This window comes from Ranitomeya variabilis, chromosome 2, assembly GCF_051348905.1.
Source record: "Ranitomeya variabilis isolate aRanVar5 chromosome 2, aRanVar5.hap1, whole genome shotgun sequence".
Taxonomy (NCBI): domain Eukaryota; kingdom Metazoa; phylum Chordata; class Amphibia; order Anura; family Dendrobatidae; genus Ranitomeya; species Ranitomeya variabilis.
This window is the reverse complement of record NC_135233.1, coordinates 41,088,437-41,115,937: the sequence shown is the minus strand read 5'-3', so window position 1 is coordinate 41,115,937 and position 27,501 is coordinate 41,088,437. Positions and strand designations below refer to the sequence as shown.

Below are 27,501 nucleotides of genomic sequence, written 5' to 3'. Positions count from 1 at the left end.
AAAACTTTGGGTTAGAACTACCTTTCAGGAGGTTTGTGGTATGCCTGAAAACCTTACCAACTCTCCTGGGAGTCCAGGAGGTGTCTCCTTTATCCTGAAGCTCCCCAGATGTTCCAGAAGAGTTGTGAAGAATGCCCTAACGGCAGTCATGTTACTGGTTATGTGAAGTGGTCCTCTCATGAAAATAACTACTTTATCATTTAAGGCTGCCTTGATATCAGCTTATTTCTTCTTGTCCAACATGTGTAACCCTCTGGAGATTGGCAGGTTCCAAGCCAAGATTGGTCAAATATTTTGCGGCACTTTCTGCAGGGAACGTGCAGTACTACTATTCAGACGAATGTCCAACATGTAAGGTATGGAAAGTCCACTAAGTCTGAGTCCACCATGGTGGGAGCTGCTCTTACATAGCAGCTCTCTAGACAAAAAAAGGTAGTTGTAGAACCAAGCTACCTCAATAATTTAAAGCACTGACTTCCAAGACTTAGATAAAGCAAACTTGTATATGAAAACACGAAATTCCAGTAGCGAGGAGACATCCTTATAAAACGTTTAGTTTATTAAATGTTCAAATTCTAGAGCCCATATCGCCAGCCTACATGTTTCAGACAGATGTGTCCTCAATCATAGAAACAACTGTCTGAAACGCATTGGAAAGTGATAAGGGTGCCTTTTCTAGAAGAAAGCAGCAATGTTTTTCAAGTAACTTTAAAATGGTATGGATTTCAGTCTAATAGCACAGGTGGACATTCCGATTTTGGCTAAGAAGTAATACCTGTATATCCTCCTTAACTAATTACTAGTTCAACCCCTCACATCTGTATATTGAATTGTAATTATTACAGTTGAACAAAAAGATTCCCAAGCCACTGGTCCAGGAGCCACATCAGTAGGACATGGTCGCCGGTACATATCTCTGCGAACCTTCTATTATCTGCAGTTTCTTCTGATTAGAGGGGCTGGGTCTGTTGCCATTGCATGGACTATAGGACATTGATCTGACACCATTACATGGACTTTAGTAGCTGTGGCTGATACCATCGCACGGACTTTAGGACCTGGATCTGATGCTACTGTATGGACTTTAGGAGCTGGAGCTGATGACATTGCATGGACTTAAGGAGCTAACACTGGGCCATCTGGATGTTTGAATTAATCCCTGATGCAGTTTCTGCAAATTTGCAGGCTGCAGAAAGGTGATGAGGAGGTGATGACTGTAGGAGCTGGGGCTGACGCCATTGCATGGACTTTAGGAGCTGGGGCTGACGCCATTGCATGGACATTAGGAGCTGGTGTTGATGCCATCACATGGACTTTAAGAGCTGGGGCTGACGCCATTGCATGGACTTTAGGAGCTAGGTCTGACACCATCGTATGGACTTTAGGTCCTGAAGTTGATACCATTGCATGGACTTTAGAAGCTGTGGCCGATGCCATTGCATGGACTTTAGAAGCTGGGGCTAATGCCATTGCATGGACTTTAGGAGCTGTGGCTGACACCATCTCATGGACTTTAGGAGATGGGGCTGACGCCATTGCATGGACTTTAAGATCTGGGGCTGACGCCATCGCATGGAATTTAGGAGCTGTGGCCGATGCCATCGCAAGAACTTTAGGAGCTGGGGATGATGCCATTGCATGGACTTTAGGAGCTGGGGCTGATGCCATTTCATGGACTTTAGGATCTGGGGCTGACGCCATCGGATGGACTTTAGGAGCTGGGGCTGATGCCATTGTATGGACTTTAGGAGCTAACACTTGGCCATCTGGATGTTTGAGTCCATTCCTAATACAGTTTCTGCAAATTTGCAGGCTGCAGAGAGGTGATGAGGCTGCTTTCCCCTAATAAGAGTGCGATACTAAAATTGTTGATAAGTACAACTGTTCTGAAAGTGATTTTGTGTTCCCCATGAGCGTCATGTTAACACAATTATGTGTCGCTGACTAATATGTCACTTGTATGAAGTTAGTCATAACACATGGATACATACAAGACCGTAACTTCAGAACCGAAAGATCACCCAGATAACTTCCCGGCTCAGTCTGAAAATATTACAAATTAAATTAAATTTCCTCCTAATATACAGAAAACAAATGTTGAGTCCCCGAGGTTTAGTCTTGTGGAGTTTCTAAAAGCTTTTTTAGCCTTTATTTATCTATATTCCGGGTGGTTTATAGGAATCATAGGACCTCGGAGCTCCAATTCCTCAGCTCCTCTGCTATTCCCATCTAGTAAAGACATGGCACATCACTAGGATATGATTGCCGGTGTAACAGGCCAAAGTAACCCCGTCCCAGATTAACCCCGGGTATAATTTGGCCTAGGCCAAAGTATACCCGGGGTATAATCTAGCCTAGGCCACTTTAACCCCGGGTATAGTCTGGCCTGGGGGTATAATCTGGCCTGTTACACCGGGATGGATCTGTGTGACCTAAAACTGATCCTGAGACTGAAGCGCAGGTGGCAGGGCTGGAGACTTACTTACGAGATGAAAGGTGTTGTATCAAGTATGGAAGTTAGCTACTATTCATAAGGCCCCCTTCACACATCCGTGTTTCCGGAACGTGTGACGTCCGTTTTCACACGTGCAGGAGACACACGCACACCCATTATAATCTATGAGGCTGTGCAAATGTCCGTGTCTTCACACGGACCATGTGTCCACGTTACCCATACAGTATGTAGACATGTCCGCTTTTTTTTCCGGGTTGCAGGGATGACATCCGCGTCTCATCTGTATGCCGTCCGTGTGACACGTACCGGAATAGAATGCAGAATAGAAATAAAAGATTCTATGTGTTAAAGTTGTGCAAAGAGCTAGTAATTAATATGGGAAACAATCAGTATGGCCACCATCTTTTCTAAACGCCATGGAAGAAAGTCTGCCTGTTTTTACCATGATTTATGAGCCGGAGATGTGCGCCTACATATTAGAATAGCTGATTGCTTTTTCACATTGGACAGTAAGAGAGATTTGGTCTTATTCTATGAATCTTTTCTTTCCACAACTTAGTTTTGCACTTTTCTACTTTTCAACCACAAAAGCCCTTCAATGAGACGGCCTCATATGTCAACAGGAAGCTGATTCAGTGACACGTAAGAGTAAGTTCAGAATAGTTTCCTATTTATGGGCTGTCTGCATTAATATGGAGGTGGCAAAGTTCTCCATTTGGTTTCATACAGTAGGTTACACTGGCGCATTTGCGTTGGTGCATTGTGAGTATAGATCCTACACCTCTGTCTGTTTCCTGGGTTCCGCTGTCTCTTCACTTCTCACTGCCTCCACAGTCCGCCCCGAGCTGAAAGAAAGATTGGTTCTTCTGGTTCAGATGGAATGTGAACACTGCAGCCAATTAGTGGCTGCTGATTGGCTGCAGCAGTAGCATGACGTCTTCCATCAGACTGGAGGAGAACAGTTAGGCCATTTACCCTCCCAGGGCCCTGCACTGAGTCTCCGCCACTGCCTTAGTCTCTGTTGTTTGGCTTGTTTCAGCATCACTGTAGCCAATCACTGAGCGCAGCAGCTCTGTCAATGTAGACCGCACAAGCTGCTGCGCTCAGTGATTGGCTGCAGCGATGTGGACGTGATGTCACCACTACGCTCAAACAAAGGATACTGAGGCAGCAGCGGAGACTCAGCACTAGATCCACGGAGGGTGAGTAAGGCTGAGCTTGTTTTTTAACAATGAACTGTGCATATAGGGAAAAGTTTTCTAAACGGGGACAATTTCTTATCTAGAAGCTTTGAAAGTGTAACTAAACATTTTTATTTTTTAATAATTTTGTAAAGTTTGGAAAGTTCTGAAACTTTGAAAGTCACTTTATTAGGGAATTTGTTTTCATTCCTGTTAATTTTTTTTTATTATTTATGCAGCTTCCAAAACCCGTCTTTTTCCCAGCACGTAGACATTTGGAGTGCAGAAAATGGCAGTGGAAGGGTCAGCTCAGCACCTGCATTTCACTAAGGGCTCATTCATACGTCAGTATTTTCCACATACGAAATGGACCAATTATTCATTTTAGAGTTTGGTCCGAGGGTCATCAGTGTTTCTTGTACATGGAGAAAAAAAATGTCTCCACCTTCTCTTTTATGGCAGTCTGTGTTCATGGCCCTATTGCCGATTTTGAATCAACCCGCGGATCAAAATCGGACATATCTCCATTTTTTTAACACAAAAAAAATGGATATGTGCACAGCCCCATAGAATATCATAAATGCAAGGCTATCCTTGAAAACCACAGATAGCACTCGTACGAGAAAAACTTACGTCTGAATGAGCCCTTACTCTGGGGATAAGCTGCTGCAGGAGACTGTTCTGAGAGGAAGAGACAAGCGCCGATCCATAACTGCCATGATCTGTACTCCAAATACGTTCTGACACCCATGCAACTGCAGGCAGGAAGTTAGACTGGGAAAAGCCGGGGTTTGGAAACCACATATATTCAATTTTTTTTACAGGAATTAAAACAAATTCCTTATTAAAGTTTCATAACTTTCCATGCTAGATAAAGTTATTTCAAACAATTTAAAGTTCAGTTACTCATTTAAGGCCAAGCATTCATTTTTTTTTAATCTATAGTTTTACCCACAACCCATAATTTTTGTTGATCAAAATGATTGATAAAATTGCTCAATATAATAAAAGAAATGATACTCCCTGCACTGCTCCCTGCAGGTCCTGTTCTGGTACTTACTCTCCCTCGGTCTCCCGATCTGTGCTACCTGAGCCCATTTTCAACACACCCAAAATGCCCTTTTAGCCAATTATCGACTGCAGTGATTGGCTGAGTGGGCATTTCCGATGTTCTGAGATAAGACTAGAAAGAAAGACCACCAAGTAATAGGTAAGCCCCGGACCCCCACAATATGACCTATGGGACGCAGTGAAGGTTAGTATAATTTGTTTTTATTATTTTGAGCCATTTTGATGTCTCACTGGGACTTGACTAACCACACAGGCAACATTACTGCTGCTGTGAAGGACCCTTATCAATGTGCTAAACACTTGTTAAGGGGGGACCTTGTCTTCTGCAGCGCTGGGTGAGACTCCACACCACAACACAGTGCGTTTCCTGTAATTATTCTTTCACTTTCAGAAATATTCCTCAATATTTCATTTTTTATTGGCTTTCTTCCAGCTCCACCATGGATTGTGCCGAAATTACATTGCATCCAGAAAAATTGGGCAGGCAGAACTCTGGCGCGGGACTGTCACTTGACTTTGAGCCGAAGCAGGAATATGTGTTTGTGGAGACATTGCAGGAGCGGTACAAGTGTGCAAGCTGCCATCTGGTTCTTCACAATCCTCATCAAACAGGATGTGGTCACCGCTTCTGTGAGAAATGTATGCTGAGCCTGAAGTGAGTGCCGTATGGTTTTTGTAGCATGTGCTGCACTTATCACACATCTGACTACAGTATATCATTATCATGATATTATCTGAAGACCCAGGCAGATATTGGGTGACGCACACTTATGTACACCATTGCAATACCCTCATCTCAGCACACTGACTAATATAGATTTGCATTGTTAGGCTCAGATACAATATACGTATACTTAAAGAGAATCTGTCAGCAGGATTTTGCTAAGTAAACTACAGGCATTGTCAGGTTGGCGCTGTTACACTGATTAAAATGATACCTGGGGTGAGGAAATCCGTCTTGTGGTTCTTGTGTAATCAGTGTTAGACGTTTTCAGCTAATGAGACGCCCATGTTCAGGGCGGGACTGTAAGCAGAGCCTTATCTTCCTGCTCTAGGCCAGAGAAACTAAGGAAAGACCTGCCCACAGGCCATGCCGAAGCACAGACATGTTCCTCATCATAGAGACAGTGAGAGACAGACTGTTTGTGCTTTGGGGCGAACTGTGGGCAGGTCTTTCCTTGGTTTCTCTGGCCTAGAGCAGGAAGATAAGACCCTGCCCGGGCATAACAATAGCTGAAAAGTTCTGACACTGATTACACAAGAACTACAAGACGGATTTCTTCACCCCAGGTATCAATTTAATCAGTGTAATACTGCCAACCTGACAATGCCTGTAGTTTACTTAGCAAAATCCTGCTGACAGGTTCCCTTTAATTCTGTCTTACAGCTCTGAGTATAGTTCATGAACCAAGTAGCTCAGGATTAACCGTTATGATGGAGCAGTCCTCATGCATTAAATCTTTAAAATATTTCTGGTCATATTTCTGGAACATAACCATGTTAGTATGCTACAGTTCTGGCCCACTCTTGGTCACAGCCCCTTGAGTTCTATCGAACAGATGTAAGTGCACTGTGAGCGGACTAAAATACAGTAGATGCAAACATTGAATATATGAACTTGGAACTGCATTAATGCTACATAGACTGTACTGTAAAATTGAGATTCTCAGTGCATATTTTGATCAAATTGTGTGAGCCCATCTGCAAATAATAAAACAACCTCCTTAGATGGGAACTTAATCAGAATTACCTCTCCCACACTAGGCCTACAAATTTAAAGTGCAGGCAGAATACAACTCTAATTAAAACACTCTTGGGCTGATGGGCTTAGACAAATTTGATCAAAATGTAAACTAAGAATCGTAAATTTCAAAGAACAGTCTTTATAGCAGTAATGAAAAAGCAAGGATAAAAACAATGAGCAACTACCCTGCAGTAAGTAAATAAATAATTATAGTATATGTAAATAACATAGGTACCGTACTTAGTTGACACTATCTTGATCAAAAGAGTGTAAAAGCCATTCCACCTCGACAAGGTGTACTCAATCAGGATGGTCCCTTACTCTTGTAGTTCACAGTTCACATTTTGACCAAATCGTGTGAACCCATCAACCAGCAATAAAACAACCTCCTTAGATGCGAATTTACATGATCAGAATTACCTCTCCTATGCTGGGCCTAGGAAATATATATCTTGGTACTGTGCTGGGCCTACAAATTTAAAGTGCAGGCAGGATACAACTCTAATTAAACACTCTCGGACTGATGGGCTTAGACAAATTTGATCAAATTTTAAACTAAGAATCATTAAATTTCTAACAACAGTCTGTATACCAGCAATGCAATTCAGAATTCATATATCCAATGTTCACATATATGAAGCCAAAAAAAGAGCCAGCACTCAACGTTCTAAAGTAACAGTAGCTAAAAACATGTAGTATAATTCCAAAATGTGAACATAGACTACAGATATAAAGTATCAGGCAACACGTTTTTAACTTCCTCAGATCTTACCCAAATCCTGCATAGCAATACATCTCTCAAGCAGACACAGTCCTATCGGCTGAATACACCTTGGTTCTAGGTATGTGCATAATTAGATATAATTAAAGGCCTCGAAAGGAACAACAAAAAGATTAGAAAAAATGTTCAATAATGGAAAATTAAAGCTTATCTATTATTAAGACCTTTTGGTGAATCCAAAAAGTGTCTCTATTAAGTAATGCATGTCTCCAGCGTGGAGTGGAGTGAATATTCATTCTCTTTAATAGCGGGCACACATGATCGAATGGCAGCTGCAGGAAGCCGGTGGCTGCTGCTACTGTGCCTGCCATTAAAGATCAATTAATATTCACTGCTCTCCACTCCCAAGGGCGTGGAGAGCAGTGAATATTCATTTCTCTTAAGAAGCGGAGACAGGAGTTGCTGCAGCAGCCAGTCCCCCACTGCTGCTCCCCCACCTCCCCATCCACAGCCAGAGCAGGTACATCCAGACTATAAGACGCACCCCCATTTTCCTCCACATTTTTGGAGGAAAAAAGTGCGTCTTATAGTCTGAAAAATACGATATATAACACAAATCTCATATGTAGCAATGTACACAATTAAAAACCTGGAAATGTAAAAAGCAGCATAAATTATAATGGTCATGTATTCTATGTGTGAAAATGGATGTTAGAATGAGGCCTTACTTGTATTTTGCTCAGGTTCTATGGACCCTAAATATCTGAGCATATCTGATCCTACCGGTTCACTGGGACTTAATATACAGAATGTCTATAGGAATCTTCAAGTATAAATATAATTGTGGCTGACACATACTCCATCATCCCTCTTTGCAGAGAGTTGTATGAAATTCCTCAGTGTCCGATGGACAAAGAAAATATAAAAATACAAGAGGTAAGAAAAATCTGTCTTTTATTGCGCTAATATCCAGGACATTGCTGTGATGACATCTGATCGTATCGGTCACTGTGGTCTTTACATGTTATATCTAGAACCTTCGGATATTGACATTGGGACATGGACACTGGTGGTGGAAGGTGACCACAGACATGAGATTATAGTCGAGCTTCTGTCCATGTGACGATATACAATTCCTGCATTGATGTGGTTATACTAGCATGTTACTTCTATGTATGCGGGTGGAGATGTGCGACCACCAGATCATTGGCAATTTTTAGTGGTATTTTGGTGTTTCGAAAAAAAAACAACTATAACGGGATGGGGAAAATCCAACCTACTTGATCTTCCAGCCTCATAGACATTATTAGCAGCAGCTCTCTGCTCTGTCTCATGGGAGGAATTATGAGAGGAGACCCCCTACTATGCATTTGTATGCCAAAATCAGTCATATGCACAGGGGTTGTCTGCAGAGGATAACTACTTATAAAGCCACTTGGTGTGGTCTTGTATCTAGAGGCAGTAAAGTACACCAAAGGATATGCTAGTGCAGCGCCCCAGAGTCCTGGTCGTTGCAGTAATGTCGCTCTTCCACCAGGGGGAGTGATGTTACATCTGATGGTACTAAAGGAGTTCACCTGACCAGGTATCACAGTCACACACTACACTTCACACTCCAGTCCACCAGGGGGAGCAAAGGTTCTATCTACTAGGCCACTCCTCACACACGGGTAAAACTGGTGGGTTGGATAGGAAGTCAGTGAGAAGCTACCTGGGTTAGACCCAGAGAGGACCTGTCAGGCAGACAGGGGGAGAAGGAGGAACATCTGAGCTGCAGGCAGAGGTCCCTGTCAGGGGTGGGATCCTGACAGAGGCCAAGCACGAGATAGAACGTTACGGAGCTGTGCCTGCACTTCATTGCGGCAGCATCCTAAGAAAGGACACGAAGCGAAGTATATTGTGGAGAGTGAGAAACGAAGTCACAGCACAAGGAGATAATAGCAGGAGGAGTTCTGCCCCAAGATCGGCAGCCTCCTTCTGAGGCGCGTAGCCGGTGGCCGGAACACCGAGGGAGTAATAGGCTCTACGCATTACTTCAGAGACCGGCAGTACAGTTGATTCCAAGTTGGCTGCCCGACCTTAATACCTATGAAGACACGGAGGCAAATTGTGGGAGAGGGGCGTCTCTAGGGTCCCTATAAAATAGCTCCAGGCCTACCCCGTCATACGGGTTGTCCTATCCATATCATCTGGGGGACAGAGAGAGAGAGAACATCAGAAACATCCACGAAAGTTGTGAGGACTATCCCGTGGTGCTCAGTAGGGAGGTACTACAACACACAGGCGCTAGTAGGAAGGCTACTGATTTCCACCTGGATAAGGGAACTCTGGATGTGCCTTCGGACCGGCCGGACTCTGCCTGCCCTGTGAATGGTACTCTGGACTGTGGACTCTGAAGTCTTCAGTAAAAGGTAAAGAGACTGTAACCTTTGTGTCCTCATTATTCATTGCTCCTCACGACGTCCACCATCACCACCTACACATCTGGGAAGCCCTGGGGACATACTTCACCTGTGGGAAGGTACACCATCTAGCTGCCATTCCATCACCCCAGCGGACCCCTAGCAGCGTCGGTCGCCCTGACCGAATACCACAGGTAGCGTCACGAACACCGTACAAACAACTACTCCTTTAAGTGGACGCCCCTCAGAAGGGCCACGGACCGGGTCGGACCACCGTGACATCCCCAGCACCGAGAGAGATAGACCCGGTACCGAGTACCCCATTGCCCTTACACGTGGGGGTGATCCATTTTTTTGGCGTCACGAACAGGATCTACTTAAGCCTGAAAATCAGGTCATGTGTGCCTAAGAACTGTGTCAGAACTGTATTAGAACTGTGATTTGCTGAAAGACTGTGTATTGCCATTTGCCGCCAAAATTGCCGCCATTACCGCGCCACGAGGAGCACAGGAGAAGAAGAAGGGCGTGGAGCTGTGGGCGTGAACCAACTGAGAAGCGCAAAAAATAGTGGCCGCCCAGTCTAAATATTTCTGTATCCTGAGGACGTGTCCGTCAGCAACTGAGGTCCGCCTCCTAATTCTCTATAGCGGGCGGAGACCGAAGAAACGAAACCATGACTCAGAAGGAATGGAGCTGGAGACCAGAGGGGACATCCGAAAAAGAATGGCCCCGCACAGACCCCGTCACTGGAGGACTACTCCAACATGCCACCGCTGGAGAGCCTGGACCCCTGGGAGCTGCCTATGGGGAGTCCGCTGCCTGCGCCGTCACCAGCCCTGGCGCCTTCCCCAGAGGAGTGGAGTGGCGCCGAAAGAGTCGTCTCAAGCGCAGATACCCGGTGCCGCGGTTACCAGGGGGACCGTCTTCCCTCCGCGCCTGATCCGTTCATTACCACGACTGCTGGAGCCCCGGCGTTCCCGTCGCCTGACCCCAGACCACCGGGGGGGCATGATCTTGGGCCCTTCCCATGCGGGGAATATCGGAGGCACCTGATTGCTGAGTACGCGAGAGAAGTGGAGCGGGAAGTTCGAGGCGAGTTGCTGGATGGCTCTTTGCCGAAGTGGGGTGTCGTGATCGTCTACCAACCTCAGAAAGGAAAGGGATTTGTACAAGAGATCGGGTCGTCGGTGAGGGTCCACGTCACCCGGGAGGAGGTAGAGTCCTGCCTGTGTGGAGATGGTGAAGACCCCATCCTGAAACCTGGAGACGCGGTAACCTACCGCCGGTACCAAAAGGGGGACGGCTGGTGGGCCCAGGATGTACAGAGATGCACAGCCCTCTTGGCGGTATCCAGGACCCTGGAGGAAGAACTTACCGCTGACGCAGCCGCAGCAACCCCTACCGTCCCTGGCATCATCCACCGGACCACACAGACTTTCATTGCCGCGCACGACCTGACCATGCAGGGAGAACAAACTCATGGGGTGCACCTGGCACCGGGAGTGGACTTGGATCTGAGTCTTCCTAAACCGCAGAGGGCTACCTGTCAGGTAAAGCCCTGGTGGAGACCGCCAGAATAAACCTCGGAGAACCGAAAACTGTAAATAGTTAACTGATTGTTTCCATGTTTCCTGCTGCTTAAAACCCGTTTAGGGTTATTCTTCTTAAAGGGATCCCTTAGTTTACCCGGGATCCCTGTTGTTTCAAGTTTTGCACAAGTTTTCTATGTTTATCATTTTCTTAAAAGACTGCCGAATCATGGACGGTGAATGGTTCACAAACTGTTGCTGTACATAGTTTGCACTTTCTTAAAGGTGCTCCCTACTGGTTTTACAAAGAAGAGCTTTTTGAAGAGACTGTTCCTGATTACAGCGCGAAAGTTCTTGCTTTAAAGTTACTAACTGACTTGTTGATTGTTTGCACTACCTCAGAAGAGACTTGAGATTTTCTCTTAAAGGGAATGTTTACTTGTTGCACTTAGCCAAAATATAATAATGTTGCCTTAAATAGATAGTAATAATGTTTTACATAGTGATAGTATGTAGTCAGAAAGCTAGTGATAAGAAATGTTTGAAAATGTTTAATGATGTACTTTAAATAAAATTGAGGACAAGAGAAAGTTGAAAGCTGAATTTCAATAAAGTGAACCCGTAGGGGTTAGAGAGTCCTCTAGAGAGCCATAGATAGATGGTTGATAGACTTTGCACTCAGAGAAAGAAAAATGTTAAATTATTGTTATAGCACTTAGTATTTAATAGATAGAACACCTGTACGGGTAATTGGTTTCATAAATAGATAATAACTGTTTTCAATTTGCTTTTGCGCAATGTAAATATGTTTTGTTTGCAACGTTCAAATGTTCTCACCTCCCATAAAGGGAAGCATTGTTATATTTACTTGTTTACAGCATTCCAGAAATGTTGTATGTCTTTTGCTAACATGTATTGTTGTTCTTCTTTTCCCAGTCCGGGAGTACTGGATTTAACGGGGGGGAGTGCAGCGCCCCAGAGTCCTGGTCGTTGCAGTAATGTCGCTCTTCCACCAGGGGGGGTGATGTTACGTCTGATGGTACTAAAGGAGTTCACCTGACCAGGTATCACAGTCACACACTTCACTTCACACTCCAGTCCACCAGGGGAAGCAAAGGTTCTATTTACTAGGTCACTCCTCACACACGGGTAAAACTGGTGGGTTGGATAGGTAGTCAGTCAGAAGCTGCCTGGGTTTGACCCAGAGAGGACCTGTCAGGCAGACAGGGGGAGAAGGAGGAACATCTGAGCTGCAGACAGAGGGTCCCTGTCAGGGGTGGGATCCTGACAGAGGCCAAGCACGAGATAGAACGTTACGGAGCTGCGCCTGCACTTCATTGCGGCAGCATCCTAAGAAAGGACACGAAGCGAAGTATATTGTGGAGAGTGAGAAATGAAGTCACAGCATAAGGAGATAATACCGGGAGGAGTTCTGCCCCAAGATCGGCAGCCTCCTTCTGAGGAGCGTAGCCGGTGGCCGGAACACTGAGGGAGTAATAGGCTCTACGCATTACTTCAGAGACCGGCAGTCGATTCCAAGTTGGCTGCCCGACCTTAATACCTATGAAGACACGGAGGCAAATTGTGGGAGAGGGGCGTCTCTAGGGTCCCTATAAAATAGCTCCAGGCCTACCCCGTCATACGGGTTGTCCTATCCATATCATCTGGGGGACAGAGAGAGAGAGAACATCAGAAACATCCACGAAAGTTGTGAGGACTATCCCGTGGTGCTCAGCAGGGAGGTACTACAACACACAGGCGCTAGTAGGAAGGCTACTGATTTCCACCTGGATAAGAGAACTCTGGATGTGCCTTCGGACCGGCCAGACTCTGCCTGCCCTGTGAATGGTACTCTGGACTGTGGACTCTGAAGTCTTCAGTAAAAGGTAAAGAGACTGCAACCTTTGTGTCCTCGTTATTCATTGCGCCTTACAACGTCCATCATCACCACCTATACAACTGGGAAGCCCTGGGGACATACTTCACCTGTGGGAAGGTATACCATCTAGCTGCCATAACATCACCCCAGCAGACCCCTAGCAGCGTCGGTCGCCCTGACCGAATACCACAGGTGGCGTCACAAACACCGTACAAACAACTACTCCTTTAAGTGGACGCCCCTCAGAAGGGCCACGGACCGGGTCGGGCCACCGTGACATCCCCAGCACCGAGAGAGATAGACCCGGTACCGAGTACCCCATTGCCCTTACACGTGGGGGCGCTCCATCGACTTCAGGGATATACAGTTATCATAGAGGTTTATGCATTATTTCCATGTAAAAAATGTCTAGATTCTGTCACTGCTCCTGTAGCGATATGATGAGTACTGCTTCCCCTGTTGTGATTCGGTTCGTGGGCTCCCCCGGTGGTCTCTTGTGGTACTGGTGTCCTGCAAGCTTTGCCTTCAGTTCACCTGTTCCTATCAGGATGTGGGAGTATCCTATTTAACCTTGCTCCTCAGTCATTCTAATGCTGGCCATCAATGTATCCAGAGTGATTCTGTTGCATGTTCCTGCTCCCAGTTTTCTGCTCAGCTAAGTTGGACACTTTAGTCCTTAAGTCTATTTTTGTATGTTTTGTCCAGTTTGCACTTATGTGAATCTCTGCAGCTGGAAGCTCTTGTTGGGCTGAAATTACCACTCCAGTGGCATGAGTTGTCACATGAGTTAAGGTAATTTCAGGATGGTGTTTTGAAGGGTTTTGCAGCTGACCGCGAAGTCCTCTGTTGTATCTTTCTGCTATTTAGTTAGCGGGCCTCTCTGTGCTAAATCTGCTTTCATACTATGTGTGTCTTTTCATCTGCTCTCACCGTTATTATATGTGGGGGGCTGCTATCTCCTGTGGGGACATTCTCTGGAGGCAAGCCAGGACTGTGTTTTCTTCTACCAGGGGTAGTTAGTTCTCCGGCTGGCGCGCGGCATCTAGAGACAACGCAGGAATGCCCCCTGGCTACTTCTAGTGTGGTGTGTAGGTTTAGCATTGCGGTCAGCTCTAGTTTCCATCACCCGAGAGCTTGTCCGTTTATTCTATGCTTCTGATGTTTCCTTGCCATTGGAAACCATAACAGTATGGCCAGCCCAAATGTTTAATCTATAGGCTGAAGCAGGAGAGAAAAGGAACTGTGTGAAACCTTTTTTTTTTTTTTTTTCCTTCCTCTGAAGTTGCACTCCAGCTTTAATTGCAGTCTCCTGTTTTCCTCTCCTCTTAACCCCTGAATGGCTCAGACTTTATCTGTTGAAATATGGATCCCCAGAGTCTGGCTACCAATTTGAATAATCTTGCCTCTAAAGTTCAGAATATACAACATTTTTTGTTACATGCTCCTCGGTCTGAACCTAAAATTCCTATACCGGAGTTTTTTTCTGGAGATCGATCTTGTTTTCTAAATTTTAAATACAATTGTAAATTGTTTCTTTCGCTGAGATCTCATTCTGCTGGAGATCCTGCCCAGCAAGTAAAAATTGTTATTTCTTTACTGCGGGGTGACCCCCAAAATTGGGCATTTTCATTGGCACCAGGGGATCCTGCGTTGCTCAATGTGGATGCGTTTTTTCTGGCTTTGGGGTTGCTTTATGAGGAACCAAATTTGGAGATTCAGGCTGAGAAAGCCCTAATAGCCCTCTCTCAGGGGCAAGATGAAGCCGAAATATATTGCCAAAAATTTCAAAAATGGTCTGTGCTTACTCAGTGGAATGAGTGCGCTCTGGCGGCAATTTTCAGAGAAGGTCTCTCTGATGCTGTAAAAGACGTCATGGTGGGGTTTCCTGCGCCTACTGGTCTGAATGAGTCCATGACAATGGCAATTCAGATTGATCGGCGTTTACGGGAACGCAAACCTGTGCACCAGTTGGCGGTGTCTTCTGAAGAGGCACCACAGAGTATGCAATGTGATAGCTTTCTGTCCAGAAGCGAACGACAGATTTACAGGCGCAAAAATCATTTGTGCTTCTATTGTGGAAATTCTACTCATGTTATATCAGCATGCTCTAAACGAACAAAGAAAGTTGATAAATCCTCTGCTATTGGCACTTTGCAGTCCAAGTTTATTTTGTCTGTAACTCTAATTTGTTCGTTATCTTCTATTGTTGCGGATGCGTATGTGGATTCTGGCGCCGCTTTGAGTCTTATGGATTGGTCCTTTGCCAGGCGCTGTGGGTTTGATCTAGAGCCTCTGGAAGTTCCTATACCTTTAAAGGGTATTGATTCTACACCATTGGCTAGTAATAAACCACAATACTGGACACAAGTGACTATGCGTATGACTCCAGACCATCAAGAGGTGATTCGCTTCCTTGTACTGTATAATCTACATGATGTGTTGGTGCTGGGATTGCCATGGTTGCAAACTCATAACCCAGTCCTTGACTGGAAAACAATGTTTGTACTAAGCTGGGGATGTCAGGGAAATCATGGGGACACACCTTTGGTCTCCATTGCTTCATCTATTCCCTCTGAAATTCCTGAGTTTTTGTCTGATTATCGTGAAGTTTTTGAGGAATCTACTCTTAATTCTCTTCCTCCTCACAGAGATTGCGATTGCGCCATAGATTTGATCCCTGGCAGTAAATTTCCTAAGGGTCGTCTATTCAATCTGTCTGTACCTGAACATGCTGCCATGCGAGAGTATATTAGGGAGTCCTTGGAAAAGGGACATATTCGCCCTTCTTTGTCTCCTCTTGGAGCGGGGTTCTTTTTCGTAGCTAAAAGTGATGGTTCTTTGAGACCTTGTATTGATTATAGACTCTTGAATAAGATCACAGTCAAGTATCAATATCCTTTGTTGCCATTGCTGACAGATTTATTTGCTCGCATTGAGGGGGCGAAGTGGTTCTCTAAGATTGATCTTCGCGGTGCGTATAATTTGGTGCGAATTAAGCAGGGGGATGAGTGGAAAACCGCATTTAATACGCCCGAGGGCCATTTTGAGTATTTGGTGATGCCTTTTGGTCTGTCAAATGCCCCTTCGGTCTTTCAGTCTTTTATGCACAATATTTTCCGTGAATATCTGGATAAATTTATGATTGTGTATTTGGACGATATCTTGATTTTTTCGGATGACTGGGAATCTCATGTTCAACAAGTTAGGAGGGTTTTTCAGGTTTTGCGGACCAATTCTCTGTTTGTTAAAGGTTCAAAGTGTGTTTTTGGGGTTCAGAAGATTTCTTTTTTGGGGTACATTTTTTCCCCCTCTTCTATTGAGATGGATCCTGTGAAGGTTCGGGCTATTTGTGACTGGACGCAACCGACTTCTCTTAAGGGCCTTCAGAAATTTTTGGGCTTTGCTAACTTTTATCGTCGATTCATAACTGGTTTTTCTAGCGTTGTCAGGCCTTTGACTGATTTGACTAAAAAGGGTGCTGATGTTGCAGATTGGTCTCCTGCTGCTGTGGAGGCCTTTCGGGAGCTTAAGCGCCGTTTTTCTTCTGCTCCGGTGTTGTGCCAGCCTGATGTTTCTCTTCCTTTTCAGGTGGAAGTTGATGCTTCCGAGATCGGAGCGGGGGCGGTTTTGTCGCAGAAAAGTTCAGATTGTTCAGTGATGAGACCTTGTGCGTTCTTTTCTCGAAAATTTTCGCCCGCCGAGCGAAATTATGACGTCGGTAATCGGGAGCTTTTGGCGATGAAGTGGGCATTCGAGGAGTGGCGTCATTGGCTTGAGGGTGCTAAACATCAGGTGGTGGTCTTGACTGATCACAAAAATTTGATTTATCTTGAGTCGGCCAGACGTCTGAATCCTAGACAGGCGCGCTGGTCGTTGTTTTTCTCCCGGTTTAATTTTGTGGTTTCGTATCTGCCAGGTACTAAGAATGTGAAGGCGGATGCCCTTTCTAGGAGTTTTGAACCTGATTACCCTGGTGATTCTAAACCTACGGGTATACTTAAGGATGGGGTGATATTGTCTGCTGTCTTCCCAGACCTGCGACGTGCTTTACAAGAGTTTCAGGCGGATCGGCCTGATCGTTGTCCGCCTGGTAGATTGTTTGTGCCGGATGAGTGGACCAATAGAGTCATCTCGGAGGTTCATTCTTCTGCGTTGGCAGGTCATCCGGGAATTTTTGGTACCAGAGATTTGGTGGCTAGGTCCTTCTGGTGGCCTTCCCTGTCTCGGGACGTGCGTACTTTTGTGCAGTCTTGCGATGTTTGTGCTCGGGCCAAGCCTTGTTGTTCTCGGGCTAGTGGGTTGTTGTTGCCCTTGCCTGTTCCTAAGAGGCCTTGGACACACATCTCTATGGATTTTATTTCTGATCTCCCTGTTTCTCAGAAGATGTCCGTCATTTGGGTGGTGTGTGACCGCTTTTCTAAGATGGTTCATTTGGTGCCCTTGCCCAAGCTGCCTTCCTCATCTGAGTTGGTGCCCCTGTTTTTTCAGAATGTGGTTCGGCTGCATGGTATTCCGGAGAATATCGTTTCCGACAGGGGATCCCAGTTTGTGTCCAGATTTTGGCGGGCGTTTTGTACCAGGATGGGCATTGATTTGTCTTTTTCGTCTGCATTTCATCCCCAGACAAATGGCCAGACGGAACGTACTAATCAGACCTTGGAGACTTATTTGAGGTGTTTCGTGTCTGCTGATCAGGATGACTGGGTCTCCTTTTTGCCGTTGGCTGAGTTTGCCCTTAATAATCGGGCCAGTTCTGCCACTTTGGTCTCCCCTTTCTTTTGCAATTCAGGGTTCCATCCTCGTTTTTCGTCTGGTCAGGTGGAGTCTTCGGATTGTCCTGGAGTGGATACCATGGTGGATAGGTTGCATCGTATTTGGGGGCAGGTGGTGGACAGTTTGGAGTTGTCCCAGGAGAAGACTCAACGTTTTGCTAATCGCCGTCGTCGTGTTGGTCCTCGTCTTCGTGTTGGGGACTTGGTGTGGTTGTCCTCCCGTTTTGTCCCTATGAGGGTCTCTTCTCCTAAGTTTAAGCCTCGGTTCATCGGTCCTTATAAGATTTTGGAAATTCTTAACCCTGTGTCTTTTCGTTTGGACCTCCCAGCATCCTTTGCTATCCATAATGTCTTCCATCGGTCATTATTGCGGAGGTATGAGGTACCACTTGTGCCTTCTGTTGAGCCTCCTGCTCCTGTGCTGGTTGAGGGTGAATTGGAGTACGTGGTGGAGAAAATCTTGGACTCCCGTGTTTCCAGACGGAGACTTCAATATCTGGTGAAATGGAAGGGCTACGGTCAAGAGGATAATTCTTGGGTTACAGCTTCTGATGTTCATGCTTCTGATTTGGTCCGTGCCTTTCATAGGGCTCATCCAGATCGCCCTGGTGGTTCTTGTGAGGGTTCGGTGCCCCCTCCTTAAGGGGGGGTACTGTTGTGATTCGGTTCGTGGGCTCCCCCGGTGGTCTCTTGTGGTACTGGTGTCCTGCAAGCTTTGCCTTCAGTTCACCTGTTCCTATCAGGATGTGGGAGTATCCTATTTAACCTTGCTCCTCAGTCATTCTAATGCTGGCCATCAATGTATCCAGAGTGATTCTGTTGCATGTTCCTGCTCCCAGTTTTCTGCTCAGCTAAGTTGGACACTTTAGTCCTTAAGTCTATTTTTGTATGTTTTGTCCAGTTTGCACTTATGTGAATCTCTGCAGCTGGAAGCTCTTGTTGGGCTGAAATTACCACTCCAGTGGCATGAGTTGTCACATGAGTTAAGGTAATTTCAGGATGGTGTTTTGAAGGGTTTTGCAGCTGACCGCGAAGTCCTCTGTTGTATCTTTCTGCTATTTAGTTAGCGGGCCTCTCTGTGCTAAATCTGCTTTCATACTACGTGTGTCTTTTCATCTGCTCTCACCGTTATTATATGTGGGGGGCTGCTATCTCCTGTGGGGACATTCTCTGGAGGCAAGCCAGGACTGTGTTTTCTTCTACCAGGGGTAGTTAGTTCTCCGGCTGGCGCGCGGCATCTAGAGACAACGCAGGAATGCCCCCTGGCTACTTCTAGTGTGGTGTGTAGGTTTAGCATTGCGGTCAGCTCTAGTTTCCATCACCCGAGAGCTTGTCCGTTTATTCTATGCTTCTGATGTTTCCTTGCCATTGGAAACCATAACATTCCCCTCACATAGAGTGATTGGCAGCTTTTCTCAATAAGATTAAGAGGTGTTCATCCCTCTTAGTGGGAAGGGAAAAAAGGACTCACAGGCTTTCTCTGTTGGTGGGCGTGGAAAGCAGGACTCACAGGCTCTCTGTTAGTGGGCTTGGAAAGCAGGACTCACAGGTTCTGTTAGTAGGCGGGGAAAGCAGGACTCACAGGCTCTCTCTGTTAGTGGGCTGGTAAACCAGGACTCACAGGCTCTCTTTGATAGTTGGCATGGAAAGCAGGAGTCACAGCCTCTCCATTCTTTGCAGATGGGAAAACTTGCAAAATTGGCAGCGTATTAAATACTTATTTTCCCCACTGTACAGTATATATATATATATATATATATATATATATATATATATATACAGATAAAAATGGGAAGGACATGACATCATAGGTGATATTCATTAACTTATTCATGACCTTTGACATCATATCCCTCCCATTTGTGTCTATGTATATGATGAAGGCACCTGTACAGTGCTGAAATACCCAACCTCAATAAAGTGATCGTGTCTCTCGTATCTACCTATCAGCCATCTTTTTTTTTGAGAAGCGTCTTGTGGTTCCTTGTTTTTCTTCTACACCCTATAGCTATCTATTACTGAGCAGGAAAGGCATGACTCACAGGCTCTCTTTGTTACTCAGAGGAGAAAGCAGGACTCACAGGCTCTATTACTGGACAGGGAAAGAAAGACTCACAGGCTCTCTTTGTTTCCTGGCAGAGAAAGCAGGACCCACAGGCTTTCTCTGTTACTAGGTAGGAAAGGCAGGACTCACAGGCTCTTTGTTAAGAGGCAGGAAAGGCAGGACTCACATGCTCTGTTAGTAGGTGGGGAAAGCAGGACTCACAGGCTCCATTATTGGGCAGGGAAAGCAGGACTTGCAGGTTCTCTGTGATAGTGGGCAGGGGAGCAGGTCTTGCAGTCTAAAAAGTGACTGCAGCTCTGATGGAGATTTCATGGTGTCCTGAGTCACTTCCCTGTTTTCTTTCCACATGAGAATGGATTTACTGGCAAATCTCCCATAAGCCTATCACAAATCACCATTGTCCCAATTTTATAGAAGAGGAAGCTGTTAGCAAAATATATATATACTATATATATACTGTGGCCCGATTCTAATGCATCGGGTATTCTAGAATATGCATGTCCCCGTAGTATATGGACAATGATGATTCCAGAATTCGCGGCAGACTGTGCCCGTCGCTGATTGGTCGAGGCAACCTTTATGACATCATCGTCGCCATGGCAACCATTATGACATCTACGTCGATACTGTGCCCGTCGCTGATTGGTCGAGGCCCAGGCCCATATTCTAGAATATGCATGTCCCCTTTATGACATCATCGTCACCATGCTGTGCCCGTCGCTGGCGGCCTCGACCAATCAGAGATGCGGGATTTCCAGGACAGACAGACAGACAGACAGAAAAACCCTTAGACAATTACACTCACCGGCCACTTTATTAGGTACACCATGCTAGTAACGGGTTGGACCCCTTTTGCCTTCAGAACTGCCTCAATTCTTCGTGGCATAGATTCAACAAGGTGCTGGAAGCATTCCTCAGAGATTTTGGTCCATATTGACATGATGGCATCACACAGTTGCCGCAGATTTGTCGGCTGCACATCCCAAAGATGCTCCATACAAGGCAGGATGGATCCATGCTTTCATGTTGTTTACGCCAAATTCTGACCCTACCATCCGAATGTCGCAGCAGAAATCGAGACTCATCAGACCAAGCAACGTTTTTCCAATCTTCTACTGTCCAATTTCGATGAGCTTGTACAAATTGTAGCCTCAGTTTCCTGTTCTTAGCTGAAAGGAGTGGTACCCGGTGTGGTCTTCTGCTGCTGTAGCCCATCTGCCTCAAAGTTCGACGCACTGTGCGTTCAGAGATGCTCTTAGGCCTACCTTGGTTGTAACGGGTGGCGATTTGAGTCACTGTTGCCTTTCTATCAGCTCGAACCAGTCTGCCCATTCTCCTCTGACCTCTGGCATCAACAAGGCATTTCCGCCCACAGAACTGCCGCTCACTGGATTTTTTTTCTTTTTTGGACCATTCTCTGTAAACCCTAGAGATGGTTGTGCGTGAAAATCCCAGTAGATCAGCAGTTTCTGAAATACTCAGACCAGCCCTTCTGGCACCAACAACCATGCCACGTTCAAAGGCACTCAAATCACCTTTCTTCCCCATACTGATGCTCGGTTTGAACTGCAGGAGATTGTCTTGACCATGTCTACATGCCTAAATGCACTGAGTTGCCGCCATGTGATTGGCTGATTAGAAATTAAGTGTTAACAAGAAGTTGGACAGGTGTACCTAATAAAGTGGCCAGTGAGTGTATATATATATATATATACTAGATTGTGGCCCGATTCTAACGCATCGGGTATTCTAGAATATGCATGTCCCCGTAGTATATGGACAATGATGATTCCAGAATTCGCGGCAGACTACCCGTCGCTGATTGGTCGAGGCAACCTTTATGACATCATCGTCGCCATGGCAACCATTATGACATCTACGTCGATACGGTGCCCATCGCTGATTGGTCGAGGCCTGGCGGCCTCGACCAATCAGAGACGCGGGTTTTCCATTATGACATCATCGTCGCCATGCTGTGCCCGTCGCTGATTGGTCGAGGCCTAGCGGCCTCGACCAATCAGAGACGCGGGATTTCCAGGACAGACAGACAGACAGACAGAAAGACAGACAGACAGACAGACAGACAGGCAGACAGACAGACAGACAGACAGACAGACAGATGGAAAAACCCTTAGACAATTATATATATAGACTAGATTGTGGCCCGATTCTAACGCATCAGGTATTCTAGAATATGCATGTCCCCGTAGTATATGGACAATGATGATTCCAGAATTCGCGGCAGACTGTGCCCGTCGCTGATTGGTCGAGGCAACCTTTATGACATCATCGTCGCCATGGCAACCATTATGACATTACGTCGATACTGTGCCCGTCGCTGATTGGTTGAGGCCCAGGCGGCCTCGACCAATCAGAGACGCGGGATTTCCAGGACAGACAGAAAAACCCTTAGACAATTATATATATAGAGGATACACATAACTGATCCAGAGATTCCGTCCAATTGTACCGCTCTAAGGGTTTGAACAGGATCTTAAAAATATGGCTGCTTTCTTCTGGAAGAGCACCAAACCTGTCCATGGATTATGTCTGGTATTGCAGCCCACTAGAACTAGAACCTTCCAGGGTCATCCACCAGGGATCATAAAATTAAGCATTTACTATTTGCTTTAGACCAAGAGGTATCCTTGCATTAACTATGCCCTATTGAAGACCACTAGAGACACTGAAAGTTACCCCCACACCAGGTGATGTTACCTGCCCTAGACCACCAGGATCCTTATATTTACCCCTTCACTGTACTAGAACACCTGAGATTCCAGACCATCAAGAGTACGGGCAGTAACCCTTTTACTGCTCTAGACCAGCAGACACACTGACATGGACCCTTTAATTGTTATAAATAATCCGGGATGCAAATTTGCATGACCGCACTCCCAGTAGTCATTGTTGTTTTTTTTTTGGATGTTTTGGAAAAGAAAACTATTCTGGTTCAGGCTCCATTCATTAAATGGGAACAGAAGTGTCATAAAACGTCTTCCATTTGCCTCCTCTCCATGTCAAATGGATGACAGACAGCTGGACGTGTGAACAGAGCCTTCCATACATCACATCTTACATACAATCATGTGCGGCAGTGTCTGATCCGCAGGATGACGACCTCATGGTTATTGGTCTGTAGAAAGTGTATGTTTCTCAGCATCGAACACCAGCGAGTTTCCTGGATTTAGATTAATTCTTTGGCCTGAGGTTTTTACTTTGCAGAGTGATATGTATACGTGGTTTTACTGCTCTGTGCATAGACGTTTATTGTGGGTAGAGATCTCAAATACTTAAAAAAAACACATTTTTTTCACTGTGGCAGATTATCTATCATCTATCTATTATCTATCTCTTATCTATCTATTTATTATCTATCATCTATTTATTATCTATCTATTTATTATCTATCTATAATCTATCATCTTTATCTATCTATCTATCATCTATTTTCTATCTATTATCTATAAATTATATAAATAATAGATATTTATCTATTATCTATCTATCATCTATTATATATCTATTATCTATAATCTATCTATTTCTTATCTATCCCTATCTATTATCTATTATCTATCTATCTCTTATCTATCTATCTATTTATCTATCTATCTATCTATCTATCTATGTCTCTATTATCAATCTATCTATCATCTATCTATCTATTATCTATCTAATCCTAGAACATAAAAGAATCATATCTGCTCCTGTCCATATCAATTATTAGGTTGAGACCCCCCCCCCCCCCATGTACTGCAAGTTTCTTTGGGATCAATAAAGTATATCATATCATATGTACAATGGTTACAAAAAAGTCTGCACACCCCTATTAAAATGCTTTGTTTTTGTCATTTGAAGAGGAATCATTTTCTGATTTTTTTCCTCCTTTTAATATCATCCATTATATGTTCAATTCGATTGAAGAATAAACTGAAATTTTTTCGGGTGGAAAATGAAAGATAAATAACTAAAATAATATGGTTGCATAAACTAATACTTTTTGAAGTGCTCTTTGCATTTATGACAGCATTCCATCTTTTTGGGTAGGAGTCTATCAGCACTGCACACCCCGTATTGTCAGTCTTTGCCCACTCTTCCTTGCAGTAGCTCCAGATTTGTCAGATTGCGGGGGCATCTCCTGTGTACAGCGCCCTCTTCAAGTCGCCCACAGATTTTCACTTGGACTCGGGTGGGCTCTGGCTGGGTCATTCCAAAAACTTTGGTCTTCTTCTGGAGAACTCATTCTTTTGTTGATTTGGAATTATGCTCAAGGTCGTCGTGGTGCTGAAAGGTGAAATTCATCTTCGCCTTCAGAACCTTTTGATGCAAAATTGATTGATATTTCATCATTTCTTTCTTCTTTACTTGTTCCAGCTGCTGAAAAGCAGCCCCAAAGCATAATGCTGCCTCCACCATGCTTTACTGTCAGTCTCATAGTAATGAACGCGATTGTAGATTGTTACCGCGGCCAAGTGAATATAACATATCATCCTTTCTAGATATTTAAAGACAATTGCTGTAAAAGAGAAGTCCTAAATCTACTGGTATATTGCAGAAATGCCCCGGACTGTGATGTGAAGGCGTCACTGGGGAGGTTCCAGGTACGTACTTAGCGTACACTGGGGAGGTTCCAGGTACGAGACTTTGCTGATTATTTAGGCCAAGTAGGCTTCAGAGATCCAGTTTTTATTAAATATTGAAGTTCTCGCAGCCTACAGCCACCACTGGGACCAGGCTATGCCTTACAGGAGACTAATTTCAGTTGCCACGTGGCAGCTAGGGAATTTAGCAGATTGAACTCTTTTGACCAAATAGATGTCCCTGGTGGCTCTTGGTGGGGATACACCTGCGTAATGGGGGTTTAGGTGGCTGAAAATACCCTTGTTCCTTCTAATATATACAACGGCACAGCTCAGATGTTACTCCTCTTCAGGGAAAGTCTGCTCCCATTTATACACACTTCGTTCTCCCCTTAATGACCAGGCAGAGTGCTCTTAAATCACTCTGCCCGATCATAGAGAGAACTGTGCAGCCAAACAGCTACAGCTGCACAGTTCTCTATCTCCTCCCTGTGCATGGAGGAAATAGGAAACTGAACGATTTGTGCTCATCCTGATTTTATACCAAGACAAGGCTGGAGCCTGGAGAGTTCAGAAACCCACCGGACCTCATCGATGCAGAATTACTCCTTTCCACTGCCCTCAACTTGCTAGACCACCAGATATAGTGAAAGTCAATCCCTTCATTGCCATAGCCCAATAGTGATCCTTACGATACCCATTCACTGCTCAAGACCTCCGAGAATACTACTATACCAACAGGTATACTTATATTAACCCCTTGTCCACCAGAGATCTTGACATACCTTTTATTGCCCCGAACCATCAGGGATAAACACTTAATTGCCCTAGACCACCAGGGATGTAAAGTAGATAATACTCTTTCCTGTGCAACACCTGGATGCAGTTGGTTACCATTTGCCTGGATGCTCTGTTCCTTCCATATGTTGCAGCTTTAAGGGTAATTATTAGGATTCTGCGCTTTAATACTAATTATTAGATATGGTTGTGTCTTACCTGGGTTAGGTGGGATCGTGCCCAAATCCAACCTCCCCATTTGCTAGTTACAAAGGCTTCATGAAAGGGAATCTGTCAGAAGGTTTTTACTATTTTATCTGAGATAATATCACCAACAATAGAAAATGAACGCCCAAGTAGAATAAAAAAAAATCATTTTTTATTAAATATATAAAATATATATAAAAACAAAACAAAAAAAATAATATATACCGTAATATAATAATGATACATCACAGGTAAGTACAAAAAGTACAAGGAATGGGGGACACTTGGTAAGTATATCATGAACTTGCCTAAAAGGGTTCACAAAATATGGCCAAAAAGTATAAATACACATAAATATAATTATGTACATTCACACCCTATTTGAGAAAGTAAGGCGGGGAATAGTTAGCTAGGTCTAGTCCAGATATGCCATTAGAAAAGGAGGGCCACAGGTATATATGCACACAGACACCCAAACCAAGGAGTAGAAAACTAGCCTCAAAATCCAAGTGTGCCTGTATATAAAGCAGCAGGTATCCAAAAGGATGTAAATATTACCCAAAGGCCTTAGAAAGCAATGACAGTCAAAAACCAGGGTGCTGTGCGATAGCAGCACACAGCCTAGTAAGTGATACATCCCTGGAATCAGGCTCTCTGCCCCTACATCATGCTGCTCTCAGATTACATGGCAAAAACCTGCTGACAGATTACCTTTAAGTCCGCAAGGTAACAAAAATTGAGCAGAGAGTCATTGGTCACAGCACGATGATATCCTGTATTTGCCCATAGATTGACACTTTGAAGGTGGGGCTGCCTCTGGGGGTGATGTGCCGTTGTTTTCCATCCATATAAATGATATATGTGCTCTATAATCTTACACCTTGCCCCCACTGACAGGATCATCTGGGTCAGTGTCTCTACGAAACGATCACATGCACCAACACCGGCTGTCACGACAAAGTGATCCGAAAGGACCTGGACAATCACGTGACCACTCAGTGCCAACAGAGAGACGAAACCTGCGCCTACTGCAATAAAAGCATGACTTCCATCGATCTGCAGGTAATAATCGACCAGTTCTTAGAAAAGCCCCTCCACAGTTACGGCTACTTTACACCGATTCATGTAATCCTTTACTGTAATACTGAGGTCAGCTCTGAGATTTTGTATCGAAGAATGGGAAATGTTTCTGCAGAACAAAGCCGCCACTAGGGGGAGCAAACTGAAGACAGATTTTTCTACATCTATCATAGAAAATCTCCATTGAAAACTCTAGAATCTGTTGTGAATTCTGAGCACTAACGATAATGTCAGATGCCACGGCCGCCTCTTGTAGGTCCTGAATAATGAAATATCAGGAATGCACTGGACCCCTGTGACACAGTAAAGATGTTTTATAAACATAGGTAACTATTGAAATATCAGGTGTCAGGAGGAAGCACAGATTTAACCCTATCCTGGCCAAGCAATTTTTATTTTTCCATTTTTTTTTCCTTTTTTATATTTCTTTTCTTACAAGAAAACTTGCAAGATCAGTATTGATCTCTTTCAGATTCACACACAGAAGTACTGTCCATTATATCCAGTCTCATGTCTCAACAACTGCGGCAAAAGTTCTCCAAGGGAGGAGGTAAGCACTGACTGTACCATTTACATGGACATCATCACCATATTTATACATACGCTGAAAAAAAAAGCATCCTTTTTGCACAAAACTTGTACAAAAGCATGGTCTGCTTCCTAAAAAAAAATGATGTCCATCCTTAGCATTCTGCAAATTTTACTATGAATTGTAGATAGGCTGCAATTCACATCGCAACCACTGGGTGGCCGCATAGAAGCTCATCTACTATACAATTGTCTAAGGGCACTTCCGTCTGTCCTTCTGTCTGTAACGGTTATTCGTTCGCTGATTGGTCTCGGCAGCTGCCTGTCATGGCTGCCGTGACCAATCAGCGACGCGCACAGTCCGGAAGAAAATGGCCGCTCCTTACTCCCCGCACTCACTGCCCGGCGCCCGCATACACCCCTCCGCTCACACAGGGTTAATGGCAGCGGTAATGGACCGCCTTATGCCGCGGGTAACGCACTCCGTTACCGCCGCTATTAACCCTG

The 27,501-nt window shown here is 44.8% G+C and overlaps 1 protein-coding gene across 4 annotated transcripts in view; it reads left to right on the top strand.

The window, feature by feature from the left end:
* Window positions 1-27,501, top strand: part of TRAF5 (TNF receptor associated factor 5) — an 88,946-nt gene that overhangs the window by 42,778 nt on the left and 18,667 nt on the right. For 2 of the 4 annotated variants that reach the window (XM_077282314.1, XM_077282315.1), the window contains exons 2-6: window positions 5,141-5,362; window positions 8,051-8,108; window positions 24,322-24,423; window positions 26,284-26,448; window positions 26,939-27,016. In XM_077282314.1, the coding sequence (XP_077138429.1) occupies window positions 5,148-5,362; window positions 8,051-8,108; window positions 24,322-24,423; window positions 26,284-26,448; window positions 26,939-27,016 (618 nt within the window). In that variant the 5' untranslated portion in view covers window positions 5,141-5,147. Of the gene's footprint in view, window positions 1-3,042; window positions 3,104-5,140; window positions 5,363-8,050; window positions 8,109-24,321; window positions 24,424-26,283; window positions 26,449-26,938; window positions 27,017-27,501 lie in introns of those variants that run through there. The other 2 variants (XM_077282316.1, XM_077282318.1) reach the window with 2 other exon arrangements.